The sequence below is a fragment of the Sesamum indicum genome, linkage group LG7, assembly GCF_000512975.1.
Source record: "Sesamum indicum cultivar Zhongzhi No. 13 linkage group LG7, S_indicum_v1.0, whole genome shotgun sequence".
NCBI classification, from domain to species: Eukaryota; Viridiplantae; Streptophyta; class Magnoliopsida; order Lamiales; family Pedaliaceae; genus Sesamum; species Sesamum indicum.
The window spans coordinates 8,239,690-8,257,568 of record NC_026151.1 but is presented as its reverse complement, the minus strand read 5'-3'; the positions used below and the strand labels follow the sequence as shown (position 1 = coordinate 8,257,568).

General features: G+C 33.7%; 1 protein-coding gene across 3 annotated transcripts; it reads left to right on the top strand.

Moving 5' to 3' along the window:
* LOC105166610 (homeobox-leucine zipper protein REVOLUTA-like) lies at positions 1,775–17,879 on the top strand. 3 transcript variants are annotated; one of them, XM_011086029.2, is made up of 19 exons: positions 1,776–1,952; positions 2,031–2,111; positions 4,068–4,227; positions 4,839–4,927; positions 5,017–5,107; positions 5,191–5,289; positions 6,321–6,434; positions 6,755–6,838; positions 7,325–7,477; positions 7,568–7,642; positions 15,093–15,199; positions 15,291–15,453; positions 15,919–16,101; positions 16,273–16,347; positions 16,437–16,571; positions 16,695–17,020; positions 17,151–17,256; positions 17,365–17,514; positions 17,601–17,879. In XM_011086029.2, the coding sequence occupies exons 1-19, from the start codon at positions 1,873–1,875 to the stop codon at positions 17,745–17,747; spliced, it is 2,418 nt and encodes an 805-aa protein (XP_011084331.1). In that variant the 5' UTR covers positions 1,776–1,872; the 3' UTR covers positions 17,748–17,879. The 3 variants fall into 3 exon arrangements, with proteins under 3 accessions (XP_011084330.1, XP_011084331.1, XP_011084333.1); XM_011086028.2 differs by having other exon boundaries at positions 1,775–2,111; XM_011086031.2 differs by lacking the exon at positions 6,755–6,838 and having other exon boundaries at positions 1,776–2,111.

Here is a 17,879-nt window from a genome sequence, read left to right as displayed (position 1 = left end):
AACAAGCAATGTCTTGAAAAAACAACAAGTAATGTCTTCAAATAGTCAAAATGGCAGAGTCAAGGAGCTTACGTATATTCGATTTCTTGATTGTATTATGAAATAACTATATAAATATCGTTTATAATGTTCAATTAAAAATAAAAAAATTAATAAAATCGAGTGTTGTTGAAGAACATTATTACAAGATATGAAATGAAATAAATAAAAATTTACTTTATTGTATTATTTTATAGAAATCATAATTCAAACAATTAAAAAGACCATTTTAAAAATATTTGATCCTTAATGTTAGATAAATTTTATGATAACTTGAGTTTGGAGTAATATGATTTTGAACCCAAAACTTTTAAGAATTGCTAATGCTTCCCTAATGTTTTAAAGAATTACACGCACCCCTCATTCCCGCCTCTTCCGACGATTAAAAGGGGTCAAATTCATTTTTGGTCAACAATTTTAGTGCTCACTGCTTGTTTTCAGAAACAACAATGGCGGAAATTGAGGGCTTGCCTGTTTTGTTACTACATGTACTTTTTGGGAGAAGTATTTTCGCACTCGAGAGAAGCGGATGGGGTTCTACAGTTGTCGACAGCAAAAGGGATGTAAAAGTGGCTCCCAACACCAACCCGCACAGACACTCACACTGTTTGGTGTGTGTATACGAATTTCAAATTGGACTTTATGTGAATAATGTTGACAGAAATGTATGAAATTGAATTTTGAGACGTGGATTTGTGTGACATCTGTTTGCATTTATGGGCTCATTCACCTAATGCTTATCTGCCGTGTGATGGGATTAGTTCAAAGAATTTGATTATGTTTGTAGATATGGGAATTCAGAACTCACATACACATATATGTATGTTCCTTGGAAACAAGGTTGCCCATATTTTTTTTTATTTTGTTGTAAGCGATTGAATTTATGAGGAAGGTTATTTATTATTATTTATTTAATTTTCTCCCACTCTTTAATGTGCAAGTATTAGCTATAGAAGTATGTATACATATAAGCATTAGCCAGCTTTCCAGGGTAATTGGATGTACATGCTTGTCTATTATTTGCATATAATTACCGTTAACAGATAACGATGATTATATATTTGTTTAATATGTCTGGTTGTCCTTGTGTCCAGTTTAGTTAAAAGTTGGCTATTGTTATCTTAATTTCGCAAATAGACATGCATGGCAATTTGTCCATGCTTAGATGCTTATGTATATATTTGTTAACATTATGCTATGTTTCTACTCTAATGAGCATGGAGTGGAAGCCTAGTTTAATGGTTTTGCTTTGAGTCTGAAGGTTTATCAATTAATTTATGAAAAATTGAGAATGTGAAAACACCTTTAGATTTTGAGTGAGGATATTGAAGATTCATGTAATATTGTTTTTGAGAATTGGTGGGTGAAAAGTAAAAAAGTACAAGACAAAAGCAGTTGAGATTCTTGTAATATGTTCACAATCGAGAGTGAAATTATGGCATACAGTGGAGCAAATATAAATGGTGTTAAATGAGTTTGTTCAGACTCTAACAATCCTATAGAATTCCAGCATATGCCTGGCGGAGATTAGGGGTTACGCAACCCCTTTCTCAGAATCCTGTAAACTTTAAACTGCCGTAATAAAAGAACCGCTGGTTACTCATTTAAGTATTGCACTAACAAACAAGGACTTTCTGCTTTTTGGGTTATAATACGCCAACAACTACAGTGGTTTGGAGCATCTTTTGGGTTATTGAGTCTGAAAACTTCATGGCTTTTTATGTGTGAGTATCACATTACAGACGAATATCACAGAACATAGTGTTTTAGTCCGAAATCTGGTGTAGTCATATCCAAGTACTAAGTTTTAGTACTAGACTTTTGCTTGTGGAAATGGCAAGAACTGAATTGGCAATTGGTGAGGGTAGCCAAGGAGGCAGGGGTGGTAGGAGAGGACGTCCAGAGGGAGGAAGGTATGCTCGATACACAGAAGAGCAGATTGAGGTTCTTGAGAAAGTTTATGCAGAATGCTCAAATCCAAACCATTACAGGCGGGCACAGATTATGCGTGAACAACCTATTCTGAGGGGCATAAACAACAAACAACTCAAAGTCTGGTTTCAAAACCGCAGGTGAGATATTTTCTTCTGTCCAACTTTGCTTTTGTCTTCAAGTACACCTTTTACTGTTTTCTTTTTAACTCTCAAATATGCTTCATGTATTATTGTTATGGTTTATCCCGGTACTTGATAGACCTGAAGATTTTAGAGTAATAGTCCTTTGGTTAAGCTGATTCAGACAGGATTGTTACTTAAGTGTTGTTTAATTGACTTTAACTTGCAACCTCTTCAACTTATATCTGACATTCTTGTCTTGATTGATTAACATCATCGGTCAAGTAGACTATTTTTGCTGGAATTTACTATGACATGTTAATCCACTTTAGTTTTTGAGAAAATTGTTGGAGATGTTTCTAGAAAATGTTCCACATTGAAATAGTGTCGGATTACTAGAAAAAGAGGTGCAATTTGGTAATGAATGCCAACTTCAGGATTCAATTCTCATGGAAAAGAAGCAGGTCCAAAGCTTTTAAGTTGCTGTTCAAATATATGACATTAAGTTTGGCAGCTATATTACTAACTTGTTATCAGTAGCTCGAGTAAAATCTCAGACACATCCTCTAATTCAGATTCAATTTGCACTTAGTTCACTATATCTTTGTTACCTGATATTTAAGCACAGAATAGATAAATTATTGATTACAGTTGCAAGTACTGAAAAAAGGGTTGTCTATTACTTTAATTGGATATAGAGTATTTTGTTGAAGTAGGAAAAATTTGGGTTTTGTTTTCCTTTTCTTTTTTATATAGAGAAGGGAGTAATGTTGACCACAATGGTATAATCATAGAAACATTACTAAACCAAGGCAGATTGGAAAAGCATGAGAAAGATCCAAATTGAAATACACGTTGGAATCCGGTGAAACTCGATATTATGCAGGAGAAGGATGATTAATACTTTTTCTTGTACGATTATTGTTTTGTGTAGCAATTTTAAGAATTTTAAACTATAGATAATGTAGAAAAAAAAAAGATTGGGAGAGAGAATCTGAGGATGATGTATCACAGACAATGATTAGGACACAAAAGCCTGAGATTTTTTAACCTCACTGTACAACAGAGAGTGAAATAACAAGGACTTCTTCTTGTATCAATATCCTTAAGTTGAGGCACATCATTTGGGTCCTTGTTGAATCATGGTCTATAAACTATCATATATTCTGTTTTTCTCTCAAAAGTTTAAATATGAATAGACTAGATGTATTTCAGCCACCTGCTAACGAACACGAATAGATCATAAGAATAGCAGTAGCATTCAACCTACCGTAGGGTAGAGTGGATTTGAAATTGATAATAAGCAGGGTAGAAGAAGTACAAGAACATAAGCAAGGTTCATCTGTCCATCTACGTTCTGAATTTATGATGCCAAGCATAGCCGTAACTCTGGCAGTAGGGTTTCTCTACTTACCATGGAAGGAGCTGAGATTCTTCACACTAGCTTGGTTAGGTACATATTTGTAACATTGTTTCTATTTGATCTAAGATTGAGATATTTTGAAGGATGAGAATAATCAATTGAAGTATGCACTGCTTCATTGTATCTGGCCTCATGAGAAGTATTACTCGGGCAGCATTATAGGCAGTTTTGAGTGTCTCGATGCAAATGTTTTATATCCCTGTGTAATTGATTGAAAAACTGTTCACAATGTAACCATTTTGTCTTTCTTGGATATTCTCAGTCTGGGTATGAATGCTATGACATTTATCCCGAATCATCTCTTTATGGAAATGGAGTGTCTTAGTAATGGTTGTTATGGAACGAAAAACACAGGGCATGGCTCATCGTGCAAAGTAATTTTGTTTTCGAATGACGGCATGTATCCCCATTATCTTGAATTCCATTTTAGGGAGATCATGAAAAATTTCCTTTCAAGCACTAAATTGTGTTGTCTCATTCACTTTTCACTTAAGAACAAATTTGACATCATCAAAGTAGTTTCTTTTTATTGCTTTTTTGTCTACTTGCAGATGTCGTGAAAAGCAGAAGAAAGAAAATGGCAATCTTGCATTAGAAAATAGGCGGTTGGCTACAGCAAATAAGATGTTAAGGCAAGAGAATGATGGCTTGCAGAAAAAGTTAGCCCAAGTATTATGTGAGAATGACCATTTGCGGAACCAAGTCATCACTGTATGTTACACTCTCCCAAATGAGCATTGTCTATCACTGACTACAATGTTTGTTGATCTGGATCCCGAATGATGACTTTTCTAACTGCTTGACTCTCTGACCACTCCAGTAAAGTATATTGTGGATATATTTGGATGCATTTACTTAATTATTGTTTATAATTCCCTTAATTTAAAATCCATTTCTGGAATGCGCATCAGCATGCTTCCATTCCAATATGGCATACATACATCACTATCCTTTTTCTGGAATTAGTGCCCCATCCTTCTGCATTAGCAAATGATCTACTTAGAAAACATATTCTGATATAGCTCTATGACATGAACTCTCTGGTATATTGATCAGTTTGTGAGGTTGATACGAGTAGCTAGAAGCTGTCTCTAAGAGCAGTCATTGTGTAGAAAGTCTAATCCTCATGCTCCCATGTAACATCGATTTCGTATCCCATAATCCAGTGATCTTGCATAATCAAGTTTGTTAAAAGTGGAATGAAGTAAATGTGTTGCATGGTAGGTAATGATGTGATTGTCCTTCCTGAAATGAATACTTCATTCCGGGTACAAGTTATTTTAACTTTATCAGATGCTTATGAGTAAATAATGGCGACCCAGTTAACTTCGACAATTACCACCTACAACTTGGGCCGTCAGCCTGAAGCCAATGATCCTCAGCTTCCCATTAGGATTGGTGATAACAACAGGTATAGTTGAATGTCAAAAATTTTATATAAAGATGGTTTACGGCTATCATGTTGAGCTGATTGCTTGCTTGTAATTTTCTCTCATATAGTCTTCTCTCACTGGCTGAGGAAACGAAGAAAGAGTTCCTCTCCAAAGCCATTGGAACTGCTGTTAACTGGATCCCTGTTCCAGGGCTGAAGGTTTAGGCTGCCACATGTTTTTAGGAGTTATTTTGACATCCTCTACATGCTAAGTTTGATCCATTGATTTGTTTATTGTTCAGCTGCGTAATCCAGAATCCACCGGGACTATCTATGTCTCAGCTACTTGCATTGGAGTAGCAGCACGGGCATGCGTTACGATACCTGGTGAACCTATTAAGGCAAGCTCTAGTATCTGTGTTATTACTAAAGCATGAAGATTTCTTTGAATTTTAGAAGAGATTAAAATGTCCCCATAGTAATTTTATATTTAATGGCATTTATGTAAATAGTCATAATTGTTATTTTACTTTTTTTGTATATTGATAACATATTTAGTAAATAATTAGGCAAAAAATCTAAACTATTAATAAAAATCTAAGCATATGAACTTGTATATGATGTACTTTAAAAGATACATAGATCTTATTAATGAAAAATTAATCACTAAAAAGAAAACTCGACAAGTAGAATTAAAGAATTATTCTAAAAAATAAGCATAAAGGTCAAGCAATTTTATGTGTATGTAGTATGTTTTGGTGTCCATGCAATATAGTTTTGTACATAAACGTATATGCTGAAAATGGAGAAAAAGCAAAAGCACAACATTTAATATTGAAAAATTAAAGGAAATATACATATATTTGAGTACATAGATTTTTATCATAATTATTTTTTAACATATTTATGTAATTTATTCATGCACCAAAAGAAGGAAATATTACAGTAAAATACTTATAAAAGGCATGATCCCAACAACTAAAAAATATTCATAATAAACTTTGTTGTTATCTATTCATTTTCTTTGTCACAATTATTAAAATGTTTTTGATTTATTCAATTATATTTCATCCTATTCTTCGTTGACATAATATTTTTTTAGAAAATTCATCTTGAAAGATCCTATTCTATGTTATTTGCATGGGATAACTCTATAACAAATTGGTATTTCTGTGTCTATCTTGTTAGTGTAGCATGCTATAAGTTGTTGTATTTTTGTGAGCGACCACCAAAACTTGACAAGGGAGATAAACACAAGGACTAGTAGGTTGGGATTCAACCTAATTATCACTTATACTTCTAATGTGAGCATGCCAAACTCCAGTTCCATTTTAAGTACAAGTGCATTTAGGTGAAACTTAAAGAAAACCAACTGTTCTTCAGTTTTAATATATGATTTATATAACCAAAAGTTGCTTTGCATTTCATGCAGATAATTGAAATCCTCAAAAACCGGCTCTCTTGGTCTCGATCTTGCCGTAATATGGATGTGGTTGCCAAGTATCCTGTGGAGAATGGAGGAACCATTGAATTAATCTACACACAGGTGTGCAAATAGTGGAACATTTTTGTAGGGTTAAATTCAGCAAGTCCTACTCAACAAGAAAAAAGAAAACATGATCCTCTTAATTTGAAAAAAAGGATAATTCGAACCCTAGTGTTGGATTAGTGAGCTTTTTTCTAAAAGCTTAAGGGGTCATGTTGTTTTATTTTCTTATTTAGAGAGTTTCTTTTGCTTATTAGCAATATTAACCCTTTTTGTCCCTTTGGCTAAGATTCAAGAAAGTTATAGCTTGAAGCTTTTTATTTTCTGTTCAAATCTCTTTTTGATATTTATTTTCTTCCAAACATTGATTTTGTTTCCAGTATTACGCTCCTACTATCATGGCTTGTGCTCGAGACTTCTGGACATTAAGATACACTTCTATTTTAGATGATGGCAGCTTTGTGGTATGATTGCTTTTTCCTTGTAATGAGATGAGTGAATGTGCATGGAGAGACTGACCAACAACTAGCTAAATTTATTTAAAAGATTTTGTATGCTCATACATTTTATAAGATATCAAATTATATTTTAAAAAATAAGTTGTTTGAATAACACATCGGTGAAACTTATAAAATATTAGCCAAGACAATTTTGTGATTAATTTGAAGGAGTTTGTTAAAATCTAAAAAATAAGGAACTTCTATCTTTTTTTGGTTTTTTTGAGCTTTTAACCATTTTTTCTAAAAAGTATACCAAATGCTTTGTAATATATTATAAACTCTCAAACATCTTTGAAAATCTTATAATTGACCCTAATGGCCTCTATATCTCTTTTAGATCTAGACCAAATTAGATGAGATAGATAGAATTCTCTCTAAGTCGATTCTCCTAAATAGGCGACTTTCCTTATTAGGTCTACTTGATTCTAGCTCTTATATCTTATGTTAAAGGTATGTGAACAATCAATTTCTGGTTCTGATGGCGCACCAAGTTCACCTGTTGCCCTAGAATTTGTGAGAGGGAGGATGCTGGTTAGTGGATATTTGATTCGCCCATGTGAAGGAGGATCAACTATAGATCTTCTTGACCACTTGGACTTGGAGGTAGTCTTCGTTCACTGTAGCAAGATGCTCTAAATTAAATATTCTTACTTCTGATGAACAACTTGAATAAAAGGCATAAACTTGTTGCAGGCATCATCTGTTCCAGAGGTTGTACGACCTCTTTATGAGTCATCCGAACTTATGGCCAAGCAAATGATTGTTTCTGTAAGTAAAATTGTTTACTTGAATTGGTTTCATTATGTCTCTCATCATATTGATTTGCCTTTAACCTAAAAATTTAGTTTTCTTAGAAATGTTTCTGAGTTGTTTTCTACATTGAATTTGAAGTAATTTAGATTATAATTAATCTCAAAATTTGATTTGGCATACAGATATCAATACTATTCCTCCTCCAATTTGAGGAATCTTTTATTTCACCTTCATGTTAGGAATAATTAAAATTTAAAATAAATATCCACTTCGAACTCTATTCTCCAGATGTTCTTCTCACCAAGGATATGTTAGATATTAATATGTCATAATATCATAGATACAATATATGATACTAGATATGCATGTGTATATCATGTTTCATATACTGATATACATAAAGAATTATGTCATTGTTCAGTGTTAATACTATACAATGAATCACAATATGGTCTTTATAAAATATTTGTAGTATAATATAAAACATATATAGTATAATAAATCATATGAACTACATAAGTATATTTATAGTAATTTATTTTTGAATATTCAAAATTTCAATTATAAATTACATTTCTATTTATTTATAGTATATATAAGGCACCAACACCTTAAAAATGACTACCTTGGCTTGTTTTAAGTGAACCCACTAAATTACCACTATTTAAAGAAATAATCTCCATACAGTATGTTTCATTATTTTCTCTTCTATTTCTTTTTGTATTATTCAATATTCTTTTTCCCATGTCTGTCATTATTTAAAATTTTTATCTCTTCCATTTATTTTTTAAAACTATATTATTATATAGTATATTCTTTCACTTATCATAATGTAATCTAATACATCAAAATATACTTAATTCATATACAAACTTAATAAATATATTCAATAATATATTTTGAAAATTTATGCACACGGATGTCTATATTTGAATTGAAATGGAGTTTCAGATAATCTAAAAAGTGAAGATTTTGCTTACATTATTAACTTACAATCAGTAGTTGGGAGTTGTTTTACATCATTACTTTATAGAAAGGGTAGTTTGTAGAAAAGTCATTTGAGGAAATTAGACATCAACTTTGGACTTCTCCAAAAGAAAATAGGAGCATCTAATTATGGACTAAGCAATATATTACACTCCCGATGGATGTATAAATATTATCATATTACATATGACATTATATATGGTATGTTATAATCTTATGTATTACATTTTATGTATTTTATCCTCATATAAATAAAATAAAATATATACATATACATTGGTATTATTTAATGAATATAGGGGTATAATAGTAAAAAATGAATAAAACTTCATTTTTTCAGCTTTTTAATTTGATTTAGCCCATAGTTGTTAAAGGCTCTCGGCCCATTATGACGCAAAGGTCCCCTGGAGCCATGGATGGTGCCGCTCACCTTTTTCTAAAGCATCCCGCATATTTACACAAAAATGTTGTATATTCATGTCAATATATTTTAATATCAATTACGCACAAACAATTAAATCATCATTATTATCATATTCTCTATTATCACTGTTAGATTTGTAGCAATCAATATCTTTTTCATCAGTCATATTGAATTTAATTTATTGTTCCTCTTCTTCAATAAGATAAAACTTTTTTTGGTTGCATTAGATATATTTTTTCTTAATTCTTTTGAAGGTGGAGGCCGAAAATTATATGCATCTTCATTTATTCCAGAAGTTTGTACAACATCTCCCCAAGTTAAATCACCATCTTCAAACTCTTTTCATCAATATTATTCTTGATATGTAATGTTCCTTGCAACTATTCATTGCTTTCATCTATTTCATCCAGAACAATTGGATCAATGATATTGAAGGCATCATACCCCCCCCTGAAAGCTCTATTATATTTGATATAAACCAAATCATTCAAACGTTTTTATTGCAGCCCATTTCTTCCTTTGATATGGAGCTGCATAAAATTCGATATAGTAATCAAACAAATTCTAGATAGAAATTATACTTATTAAATATACATATATATGTATACTTACATTAGTTACTTAGATTTTCAAACACACTCCAATATTGATACATATAGTAAGACTCAAAATTTTGATTACAAATACTTGCAAATACTCACATAGGTGGCCTAACGAGTTTTTGCTAGCCTAACCATATCTTTTTTGCCAATAAAAACCCACAGCATTTTCAAGACTAGTAACCTATTCTATATAGAGCTATTAATAATCACAACTAGCCAATATGTCTTTTTCAAGTATGGAAGTTTGAAGCGATCTGTGCAGTGAGGTGCACCAAGGGACCGAAACAAGTGTGATATTTTGCTTCTAAATATGATCATGTACATTGAAATAATGTTAAATTAAAAAATAATTAAATAAAAATTAGAAAAAAATAGGTATACTATGTGTAGCTGAAAAGAAAAGAAATTCGCACTTGCGCTGTTTGTGATGACTTGAATCACATTTTTTTCTCAAATCATTGCACAAATTTGTCAAGTAATTCAAGCATTTCCCAACTCGTGTGAGAATAAGCTGATGCATCAACAAATTCAACAAACTTGATTCTTTTTGGGCTATTTACCAAGAAACTAATCAATGATCTATGTTTTTTGTTGGATCACCCAATTTTCTATCAACGACAACCATACTTTGCTTCATCCTCTTTCCATGATTTCAAGATTGTATTGGTATGCTCTAATTTTTTTTTCCAATTATTTGACCCTAACCTCATGGTAAGAAGGAGGTTTTAGACTAACGCGATGCTGTTTAACGGCTTCGATTGCTGGCCTAAAACTATCATAGTTTACAATACTGAATGCAAGTTCAACATCATACATCCAGGTGCAAATTTTTGGACATGTATACTCCGTCATTTCATTCCCACTCTCATCAAGTACTTTTGCTTATTTTCCGTTTTTTTGCTGCACAACTTCATCAACATCTTTCGTGAAGTACGAATTGATTGGACCATTTTGTTTGGCTTATTGGTTGCACTGATAGTGTAACATATTAGCCTCGAGCTGAACAACTAGATGTATAGCATTTACCATGACCAATATTTTGTTGTTCAGCTTCCCAATATTCTTCTTCTTCAATAATCACATTAAAATGACGAATAACATTAATTTGATATTTAGTTTCTTTCTTCTTCGTCATATTATGATTTCTTCACTCACAAGCTCAAGACATTTGAAACTAACTGTTGAATTCCTAAAGCCTCCAACAAGATGTTGCTTATGTATAGTAATTTCTCCTCTTGAAATCTTTCCACAAAATTCCACTAAATATTATTAGAATTTTTTGGATAGCCCATAATTCCACCCAGGGTCCTTTTGAATTGAAGAAGAGGATGACATTCTTATTTCCTGCTACTTAGGTAGTGTAGTGAATAATAATTTAATGTGGAAAAATAAGTAAAACCAACACTTATAAAAGAAAATTCAGCAATACAACACATAATATATGGAAATTTGAAGCTATGTTGCTTTTGTTCACCAAAAGAAAACTAAAAAGCACAAAGAGGAGGAAACAGGAAAAAAGGACGAGCTGAAATTGAAGAGGAGAAAACAAGGAGAGAAACCTGAAACTGAAGAGAAGGAGGAGCGATTGTGTGAAGTCGAGCCACTGTTTGAAGACCGAGATGTCTAGAGAGAGAGGGGGTGGCTGGGCCTATTGAAGTCCAACCTTATTTAAACTGGGTAAAGCTCATTCTTTGAAAAATGTTGAGCTTCACCCACTCTTTCTCAGCCCAGCCTAAAAAAGGATGGCTGAAAAATGCTAAGGCATGCCTTTTCTATTCCATATGCAAGCCTAACGTGAGTTCCTAAAAATCGCGCTGGGCTTGTGTCATGGTGCGCCAAGCAAAACAATGTGAAGGTTAACCCCATGCTAGCCCATTAATTGTGCCATTTTAGGTGGAATGATTATTACCTAGAGTACTCTTTCACTGGAATGGTAATTTTTGGGGATGATTTAATTTTTTTATCCCTCATGATAAGTCTAAATTTAAAACCTTTAGTGCGCTTATCAAGGTTAGGCTTTAACTTTTCATCTCTTTGACAAATCCATCCTTCTTGTGAACTCTATTTCAACTCCTAATGGATTTGCATATATACGAGTCACTAAATTGTAAATCCTTCAAACTTATGGGATCAAAATTGTAAAATTTTGATGTCCTGATATTAATGTAGTTAAAACAACCAGGATTATTTGTGTTTAAGCATGAAAAGATTAGGGACTAATTTTGGTGCTAAACCCAAATAAATTAAATTGATCTAGTGGCACACATGTGAGCAAAATGTGTGATTTTGTGTCATTTACCAAATAGATTAAGTTTAAAGTTAGGGTGCAAATTAAGTAAAGAATGCTTGAAGAAAATTTGATTGGAGCTAAAGATTTGGGACTCGAGCTGGAACTACCAAATAGTTGAACTCGAGATAAGATAAGAATACCTAAAAAGTGAGCTTTTTTAATAATTTCATTATATTTTTTCTACTAATAGGATTAGTTTATAAAATCTTATTTCCACTTAAACATTCTTATCATGTTTTACTGCTGCACAATGGCTGCTACAACTGACACAACTTACCACTATAAGTGATGGTTGCAAAAATCTATGATATCAGCCATGAAGTCCACGAGCACCAGTTACACTGAAGAAGATTGCAACAAATGGCAGATTTATACTTTGTCATTGATCAAGCCAATGTTATTGTATTGTAACAGATGAGCGTTTTCTATTTATTCCTATAATACATATTGGATTAGAAACAATTTCCAAATGATGGGAAAAGAAACTTTTATTAGTTCTACCTCCTATTTTTCCTAAGGAGAATGAACTTTTTCCATGAAGGATCAGAAAATGGGCCCGGATAACTTGTAAGATGATTTGGAAGATCTAAAACTTTTTTAATTATAGTTTCATGTTTTGCCAGCTTTCAATATTTTCTTATAGACTTATAGTCGATCATTCAGACTTTATTATGTTTTATGCACCTTTTTTGGATTTAGAATGTAGTTGATTTCTTAGCTCTGGAGTTGCCACAATATATTTATAAAACTTCAGTTTTAAAAGAAGCTGTATTAGGAATTCCATGTATGTATTTGGATGTTGCAGTTTAGCATAAGATGCAATCTTTCTTAATAAGAATTTTCCATTTTCGGGGAAGTTATATTAGGAATTCGATATCTCTAGTAGACTCGATTATGTAGTATAAAGATGCCAGTTTTCTTGATACTAGTACTTAAATTTTCTATCTCCCGTGAGAAGCTTTTATTCCTACTTTCCAATAGTTGGGATAGAGCTAGGACTGGGTCTGATAGTGAGCGATTTTTGTTGGTTCTTTTGTTTGACTATTTGATCGGTTTTTGTTAATCGGTGATAGTTTTATAGGTTTAAGTTGCCTTAATTGGCTTGAGTTGAATAAAGTTTGATCATCATGTCAAGAAGTTTGAGCTCGAGCTCAATGATTTTGACATGAACTTGAGTTGAAATGTGTTTGGATTTTCTAATTATATTAAGTATTTATGTATAGAGAAAATGATTATTTCATTACGAATTAATATGTTTACACTTTGGTATTTTGGTTTGATTGCGAATACTACTACATGTTTTTTGGCATTGTTCCATAGGAGAAATTATTTGCAAGATAGTCTATGGGATGCGGCAAGGGGACTAGGTCTTGTGAGTTGGTTATCATGTATAATTTGACACATTAGCCTTTTGCTCTTTGTTGGTGGATCTTGAGGAGCATCCAGAAGCACCAATAGTTATGGCATGATATTATAGGCTTATCTTGTCAACTTTTGTAGATTAAATAGACTTGAGGTAAGGATTGAGCTATCTAATGTTACTAATAAACTTTTTCCTTTCTCCCCAAAGATCATGCCTAACATGAGCATATTGTTATTGGTATAGAGTTGCTACGTGATAATGGCAAATGAGAAACAAACTTTGTGAAATTTTATAGTTGACCGTAGTGCTACAACATGAGTTGAATCTGCTTGCTAGCTTAGCACGTGTGGTCCGTTGAGCATCAGCCTTGAGCTCAAGCTTTTGAAAGCCGATTTTGAGCGTAAGTACATGTATTTGAAAGCTCGCGAGGCGGCTTGCGCATTTGAACCTACGTATATGAATTTGAGCCTAATTGTATGTATTTATATAGTAACATGATCCTTATAAATACTTAAACTTATAAAAAAATCATATAACCTCAGATTGATTCAAATCACACACACACACACACCCCTTCTGTTTTTGTATTGTGCAACTGAACTTGAGTCTAAAGCCAAACATAACAGCCTTAACTGTACAATGGCTTATCAAGTTCGCTTGGTCTTGATTTTTTTGAATCAGCCTCGATTCCTAACTTATTAGCTTGACGAGCTGAAGTGTGAATATTAGAGCTTGGCTCAAGGTCAATTGGTCTGCCTAGTTAACCATGTCTCTGGGGTTTGTGAAGTACTTCATTTGTAACATGTGCAAAATGTGGTTGTAATCATCAAGATTTTGTGTTCATAGATTGTTCCATTCCTCTTTGTGATAACGGTGATTGTAAGTTTGCTTGTCCTACAATTGATTAGTTTTGAATTGTATAAAATCTGAAAATGAATTACGTGTGTCATCTCCAATCATCAGTACTGACTAAAACTGGAAAAAGAGTTAGCGTAACCTATAATAGGTAGCATAGATATGAAATCTTTGTATTGAGCTTACCCAACCGTGTTTCTTTTTATCCAGCTTCTATATTTTGTAGGGCCATGCTTCGTTAGAAGAGCAAATTATAATAGGAGTGCCTTCAGTCTAATGCTTCAACACATTACATTTTCCAAAACACATAAATCAAACATATTCCTTAGATCATGAGAGTTAACGGCCATTGTTAGCGGGTTATCTGCTAATGAAATTCGATCCTCATATGTGTAATTTCCTTGAACAATGTAGGGGAATCTTCCAGTATTTCTTTTATACAAAAGACTTACAATTGATTCTTGATGAGTTGTAATTTGAATTGGTTCAGTTTTGTTCTTTGCAATTTTATTTCTGAAAATTCTACGGAACTATTAATTGGTCATAAGTTTGTCATGCATTCTTGTTATAATATGTCCATTCTTCTACTTTGTACTCAGAGTGCATTGACTATCCATAGCTATTACCTTGCCACCAAAGAGGAGTTTGACACAATGCTTTAAATCTGTCCTAGTTCCTCCCGATCATTATTATAAATTGATTTTCCCCAAAATCAAAATATTTTTGTCGCTAGTACCACATACCCATTGTCCAGACGTTAGAGAATGCATTATGCGCATTTAATGAACTAACATTTAATGTTCTTGCTTTGGGAGAATCAGATACCAAATCACGCTAATACTTTGTCCTTTTTTCATGCGTTTACAAGAGTTTGCAGATATTTCGTGTTGGATGTACTGAGATTTTTACTCACAGAAGACTGACTGAGTATTTTTCATGTACAGGCACTTCACTTTATTGAGCATGTGGGCAATGAGACTAATGGCAAACAAATACATTCTTGCCATGAGGACCCTGCTTTCTTGAGATCTGTAAGCCGAAGACTTTGCAGGTAAGACTTTTGTATCTACATGTCAAATCATCTATATGGTGCAATTTTCCCAAGCTCTGTTATTCCTAATATCTGTGGTGGTTGTATCTAGGGGCTTCAACGATGCTGTCAACTGTTTTTCTGAAGATGGGTGGACATTGATGAATGTCAATGCGTCTGATGACATTATTATGTCCATTAAGCGAACTGCGAGTTTTGGAGTGGGTGCTAATTATGATAGTATAATTTGCGTGAAAGCCTCTTTACTGCTTCAGGTGAGTTTATGAGCCTACTATTACCCCTTAATGTGGGTTTAATATTCTCTGTCCATTAGCTGAACGAAAGATCCCTCCCCATCTAGTTACGAGTAACCTAACTACAGAATTGGAATTCTATTATGGTTTTGATGAATTCGACATTTTGTCCATGCATTCTGATTGTGTTCAAACAATTTGTCACTTGTTAAAAGGTTGTTTCAAATTCTGTAGATTTGATGAACAATGACCAGGAGGTAGAATTTTTATACAATGATGGTCCATGATGCAATGCATGAAACACGTTGGTAGAATAAGGAATACTGTTAGCACATTTAAATTATGTCTCGGTTGCTTATATGGGAGAAATATTAGGAACATTGTTCAAGTATAATTCAGTAATTCCAGCATAATATTATTATATTGACTAGAACGTGGGGAATGTGATTGTTGGGCACTACGAGCAGTGTGTTTTATTGGTGGCAGAATGTAATCCCTGCAAGCTTGGTGAGGCTTCTGAAAGAGCACCGTTCCGCTTGGATGGATTTCAACTTTGCTGATCATTCGGTAGCATTTTCGAAAGCTGCCTGCTATGCATATCCAGGACCGACTATCCACAATTTATCTGGAACTCCTGTGATGCTTGGCCACACCAATCATGACGACGAGGTTGGTTGAATCTAATGAAGCTCTATTCTTTTTAATAACTAAATATTTTGGAAATGGTAGACAAGATAATGCTTATTGCCACTGTTTGCCTTTCACAAACTTGCATACATAATATTATTATCCAATCTTTTCGATTTCATTTACATGTTTTTATACCTGTTTCCATGCCAGGAATTGGAAGTAATTCGATTTGAACGGAGTGCTAATCAACAGCATGTTTCTTCAGGGGATTTATATCATTTGCAGGTGAAGTCCTCCAATTTGAAAACTTGGAATGAGTGGAGACTTCATATTTTAGATCTTACATTAGTATATTTTCGGGTAAATTAATGCAGGTTATCACTGGAATGGACGATACGGGTTTTGGAGCTTGCTCGGAACTAATCTTTGCACCAATTGACAGAACTATACCCAATGATGCTGCTCTATTATGTTCTGGTTTTCGAATCTTCTTGTTGGGTTCAAATACAGTTGAGTTCCAATGTTTTCATTTGCCATCGCTATTGACATCTTCCTACGATGCTAGTTCTTTTTTTTATCTTAACTATTATTTTCTCATTTATTTGTCCAAGTTGTTACTGTATTCTTTACAGGGAGAGGATACTGGATCATCAAATATCGCACCAAATGAGGCACTTAATGCTAGGAATGCGCAGGCAGCCATTAGCCACCCACTGTCGATGCTGATTGTGGCCTTCCAATTTCCTTCTGAAGCTGATCTTCAGGAAGACGTTGCATCCATGGCTCGACAGTATGTCAAAAGTGTAATTTCATCTGTGAAAAATATTTCTCTAAGAACCATGTCATCAGGATCAAATCCTGTAATGCACTCACATGAAGCAAATCCAGCCATGGGGCTCAAGATTCCAGAATCAACCTATTTTGTCAACCTGGCCGACCTGATATGCCAAAGTTATAGGTACATGAATTGTAGATCTCTTCCTTTGGAACCCAAGATTATGATTCTGAATTCTTATTCTGGGCATTTTGTCACATTTAACAATGTTCAAATAACTGGACACCGGACACATCCATTTTACTTGACACAGATCAAGTTTGGGTGTTGATATGGTTGGCTTCAACTGCGAGAGTACTGATTCAATGTTGGAGCAGATACATCATCACCACTATGCAATACTGTGTTTCTCATTCATGGTATGTTTACACAAGCTCTTTTTACCATTAAAGACAGCATACTCTTGATATTTGACGAAGAAAGGTTGATATAGATAATATTGATAAGTCGCACTTGTTTTTGTGCAGTCTCTTCAAGCGTGCCTGTACGCCAATCAAGCTGCGCTTAACATGCTAGAGACAACACTAGACAATCTGCATATGCTCACAGTTGAACGGATACTTGATGGCTCTAATAATTTGTCACTATTTTCTGTTTTCCCAACGATAATGCAGCAGGTAAACTTTAGAATGAAAATTTAGATAGCCCTCTGTTACTTGTTTGAGGTCTATGATTTTTACTAGCGACTCTTGCCAATTTGCAGGGGTATGCTATTTTACCACCTGGAAACTGTCTATCAGTAACGAATCGTTGCGTTTCGTATGCACAAGCTGTGGTGTGGAAAGTGCTGGCTCCGGATGGTTCTGTTCATTGCCTCGCGTTAGCACTCATCGACTGGTCCTTCGTCTAAGCATTATGAACTTGCAGAAGTTTTATTTTTAATCTAAATGATTGTGAATTGGCTTGCTACCATCACCATCAGGATTAGCATTCATGAGACATGACATTTCAGGCATGTATGCAGCAGTGACTAGTCACTTTG

What these genes read in the sequence shown, in the direction of transcription:
- LOC105166610 (XM_011086028.2), top strand. Translation starts at nt 1,873, where the DNA reads ATGGCAAGAACTGAATTGGCAATTGGTGAGGGTAGCCAAGGAGGCAGG. An exon ending in AGGATTGGTGATAACAACAG is followed by an intron (nt 4,928 to 5,016) that starts GTATAGTTGAAT and finishes TCTCTCATATAG; the next exon opens with TCTTCTCTCACTGGCTGAGG. An exon ending in ACACCAATCATGACGACGAG is followed by an intron (nt 16,102 to 16,272) that starts GTTGGTTGAATC and finishes TTTCCATGCCAG; the next exon opens with GAATTGGAAGTAATTCGATT.